The following is a 4,382-nucleotide window of genomic DNA, read 5'->3' on the forward strand; positions in this document are numbered from 1 at the left end:
ACCTAGATAAAAATCGAAGAAATTGAATCAAACCAAACAATGAATCTTTCATGAAACAGAATAAAAATTATATCGAAACCGAACTGATACAGTTTCGGTATTGAAATTATATTTGAGTTATCGGTATGATATGGTTTTGTTTTTTTTTTCCTTTCTGTCTCTTGCATCAAACCGAAATTGTATCGATTGATATCTTAGTGTGACGGCCAATGAGAGTGCATGTAGAGTATTAACATGAATGGAATTTTTCATTTTACAAGGGGTTGTACAATAATTTTGCGCACCCCTATGTCTATGTCCAGAGGCCACAACTTGATAAAGTCTAGCAACCATCTTGTTAAATTAGGAAATTTTCTGTTGAATGTTTTGCAACCACTCAAAAATATCATATGTGGACTACTAACACCTACCACAACACAAAATAATTTGAAGAACTTATCCATAAGATAATCTTGAGAGGTTTGCTATTTGTTCGGTGGACATTGACACCAATATCAAGCTAATACTGAATCAATGATATGGCACGATATGATACGAACATAGTATAAAATAGTCAAACTCTACATTAGTATTGGTAATTTTGACTTTTGAAAACAAAAATGTCTGATATCATTGATACTTGATACTTGATTGATACTTGATACTCATCGATACATATTGATATCGATATTGATATTGATATTTCGAAACTAACTTATACTATTTCATGCGCCGACCTAAAACCATGGTTACACCCCGATATTATCATCTGAGAAAGAAAGAGACAAAAAAAGATATACCTAGATTATGTCAATGTTATTAAAAAAAAAAATCAATCATCTCAGGGCCCAGAGGTCGCTAGAGGTTGGCGTCTCATCTTAAGGAAGGGCGGCGTAAGCAAAGGGGAATAAAGGAAGTCAAGCATCTTAGGGTAAAGTCGAAATTGCAACCTCTCCCTTGGACTTAGCCTAGCGCCCCTACAAGTGGCAGCCACCACCACGCCAAGAGTCACTTCCCCAATATGCATTAGTTGGAATTAGAACGAACATTGTCATATCGATTAGGTGAAGATGAAATCTGGTCCATTGACAAAGTTAACGACCATTCTATTTTCCACATCGAGGGTTGAGAGTGGACCCCTTCAACAACCAATAAACGAGAGCATACTGGAATCTTTTACCTTTTCTCCTCCACAATTTGATTCTGTGAATCTGATCCATTGTACTAATTTTTCATACTAGTCCATCCTCAAATATTTAGCCACGTGTCACTAACGGTCACAAACGTTTTAATTTTCCCCATCCACCGACGAACCGTCCATATATCTCGCAACCCAACGGTAACCGACTCCATCAAACTTTATCAACCAATAAAAATCCAACACCTGTCCAGAAACAGAACCTTCGGCAGAGAAAGAGTGTGAGGAGCTGAAAATACCTATTTTACTTACACCACAAATAACGCAGTTGACCATTGAATGGGTTTTATAAACTAAACTTTAAATAAAATATTTAAAATTGGGAAAACGTTTCTCTCTCTGAGTCTCTCTCTCTCTATCTCTTTGTTGGGTTTGACTCGTTGACCAAGTTTTCCTTTAAATACCTCTTCTCGTCCTCCTCTTCTCTCTCACATAATCAGAAACAGACAAAAGAAAAAAAATACAAAATTATCAGATCAAGAACAACACAGGAGAGAAGAGCCAGATATGTCTTGTGCCGTTGCACTGGCGAATTCTCCAGTTTTTTCACCATCATCGTCAAGGGTTTCTTCTGCAATCTTTTGTAAGAGTAGTGCTTGTTCGTCTCCTGAAGCTATATCTCTTACCCTGAACAATCACCATCATCACCATGGATCATCATCTTCGGCGGCTACTTCGTCTTGTGGGTCTCCTTCTCCTTCTTCTTCTTCCACTTGTGCTTCGCCGTCTTCGCCTTTTAGGTTAAGGTTTCAGAAACCATTAAGTGGGTTTAGACCTTCAAAGAAGGAGACTTCGCCTCCAACGCTTTTGAAGAGGAAGAGACCGGCTAAAATTGATATTCCAATTTCTGTGTTGGGTTTCGCTGCCGCGACGACTCCTGTGCCGACGGAGGTGATGAGGGAGGTGGAGTTTGAGATGGATGGGGTCTCTGTTTACTGTAAGAAAGGGAGAAGGGAGCTCATGGAGGATCGGTATTCTGCGGTCCTTGATCTCCAAGGAGATCCCAAACAGGTATGTTGATGTTCTGGCTAGCTTTGATTGAGAAATTAGGGAGAAAAGAACTGTTCAAATTGTGGGAATTGGTCAAGATATTAGATTCTAGAACAAAATTCGATTTTCCCCCCTTTTTGAGTCATTACAAGGAAATTAGAGATATGGGTTCACTCTTCACTGTTTCTGCTTTCTTAGTTTTAAGAGATTCATGGTTTTTGGGTTTTTTTTTATTCTTTTTTGCAGGCTTTCTTCGGTGTTTTCGATGGACATGGAGGGGCAAGAGCTGCAGAATTCGCAGCAGAGAATTTGGATAAGAATATCATGGATGAATTGACACGGAGAGGAGAAAACGAAATCGAAGATGCTATTAAAAGTGGGTACCTCACCACAGACTCAGAATTTCTGAAAGAGGATCTCCGTGGTGGGACTTGCTGTGTTACAGCACTGATTACAAAAGGTGCTCTTGTGGTCTCTAACGCTGGTGACTGTCGTGCTGTTATGAGCAGAGGAGGAATCGCAGAAGCTCTCACCTCGGATCACCGACCTTCAAGGTTGGATGAGAAAGAGAGGATAGAGGCCCTGGTAAGCCTTACATTCCTGTTCCTCTTCATTAATCTAAAAGGGTATCACAATTGAACTGAAACTTTTATTGAATTGTGACTGATGGATCTACTGCAATTATGTTTCAGGGTGGTTATGTGGATAGCTGCCATGGTGTGTGGAGATTACAAGGGTCTCTAGCAGTATCAAGAGGAATTGGAGATCGATCCCTCAAACAATGGGTAACTGCAGAGCCAGAGACTAAAGTTTTAAAGATTAACTCAGAATGCGAGTTCTTAATTCTAGCCTCTGATGGCCTATGGGATAAGGTAACTTCTTCTCCTTTCTGGGGTTTTTTTTTTTGGTTCCATTATTAATCTCTCATTTGATTATTTGAACCCATTAACTTAAAACTTGTTCTGTTCTTATTTTTCCAGGTTGGGAATCAAGAGGCTGTGGATATGGTTCGTCTTCTCAGCATTGGCACTGATAAGCCAGAGTTGATGTCTGCATGTAGAAAGCTTGCAGAGCTTTCTGTTATGAGAGGCTCAGCTGATGATGTTAGTGTCATGGTAATCCAATTTGGTCGATTTATTTGAATTTGATGGAGAGATCTCACAGTGAAACAGCAGAATTTTTTATTCTGCCTGCAAGTGTGTTTTTAGAAGAAACTTGCAGTTTTAGAAGATTTTAGGCTCAGGTTTTTGTAATGCTTTCTGACCTGAAGACAAGGCAGATCCCCCAAGTCCCTTTGATTCTATTATGGAGAAAGGGCAGGGCTTCTTGAGAGATTAGATTGTGACTTCCCCCACCCACTTATTAGTTGTTTAACCATTTTACCATTTTTTTTTTTCAGCTGGAGTTTTCATACATCCAGTATGTAGAAGACTGACAGATGTCTAAACTTGTACCGAGGATAACCTGAATTTTTTGCATTAGTAAATGTGAAAATTTATCATAACTTGTACGGTGTATACCTTGATTATTTGCACAAATAAATTTATTAAAATTTTTTTTTGGGACAAAATTTTCATACTAGTATTATTATCATTATTTTTTATTATTATTTTTTTTTCTATCATGAGAAAAGAAAGATTTTTATGCACAGTCAGAGCAATGTATTTAGATAATATCACACATTCAGATAATAATATCACACATTCGTTTGAGACTTAGACAAAAACTTAGTTAAAAGAATGATTTATAAACATCCAAAATCAGTGGAATTGCGCTCCTCCCAATAAGGAGGAAAGGGGTTTTTTAAAGAAAGGAACAATTATTCCATTTATTATGTAGAAGAGAGTTAGAAGGAGCCCTTCAAAGGTTATGTAGAAGAGAGAGAACAATAATTCCATTTGGTCTCTCAGAGGTTGTTCTACTTACAACCTTCCTTCATGAGCCCTGGTAACAATAATGGATACAGTAGGCTTCCTCTCCAACAAAGCACCATCAACATTAATCCTAGAAACTCCTCTCTCAAGTGGCAACATTGAACCAAGTCAATCCCTTAGTACATTCTCTTAACTAAGTATTTGTAAAACTTGGTAAAAAATGCCGGACACAATGGAAGATTGGATAGATATCTTCTTGCATGCGAGATTTTTTATACAAAATTTAATGAGCATGCATGGTCTCAAAAATCGGATCAGGATCGATATCTTCTTGCATGCAA

General features: G+C 38.1%; 1 protein-coding gene across 1 annotated transcript; it reads left to right on the plus strand.

Moving 5' to 3' along the window:
• The first annotated feature begins 1,596 nt into the window (after nucleotides 1-1,596).
• Nucleotides 1,597-3,671, plus strand: LOC122071129 (probable protein phosphatase 2C 25). The gene is made up of 4 exons (XM_042635412.1): nucleotides 1,597-2,188; nucleotides 2,414-2,752; nucleotides 2,860-3,039; nucleotides 3,148-3,671. The coding sequence occupies exons 1-4, from the start codon at nucleotides 1,685-1,687 to the stop codon at nucleotides 3,307-3,309; spliced, it is 1,185 nt and encodes a 394-aa protein (XP_042491346.1). The 5' UTR covers nucleotides 1,597-1,684; the 3' UTR covers nucleotides 3,310-3,671.
• Nucleotides 3,672-4,382: the final 711 nt, after the last annotated feature.

Source organism: Macadamia integrifolia, unplaced genomic scaffold, assembly GCF_013358625.1.
Source record: "Macadamia integrifolia cultivar HAES 741 unplaced genomic scaffold, SCU_Mint_v3 scaffold_18A, whole genome shotgun sequence".
In the NCBI taxonomy this organism is placed as follows: Eukaryota; Viridiplantae; Streptophyta; class Magnoliopsida; order Proteales; family Proteaceae; genus Macadamia; species Macadamia integrifolia.

Coding starts and splice junctions, on each gene's coding strand:
- LOC122071129 (XM_042635412.1), top strand. CDS start 1,685: ATGTCTTGTGCCGTTGCACTGGCGAATTCTCCAGTTTTTTCACCATCA. Junction 2,753..2,859: donor AAGAGAGGATAGAGGCCCTG/GTAAGCCTTACA, acceptor ATTATGTTTCAG/GGTGGTTATGTGGATAGCTG. Junction 3,040..3,147: donor CTGATGGCCTATGGGATAAG/GTAACTTCTTCT, acceptor TTATTTTTCCAG/GTTGGGAATCAAGAGGCTGT.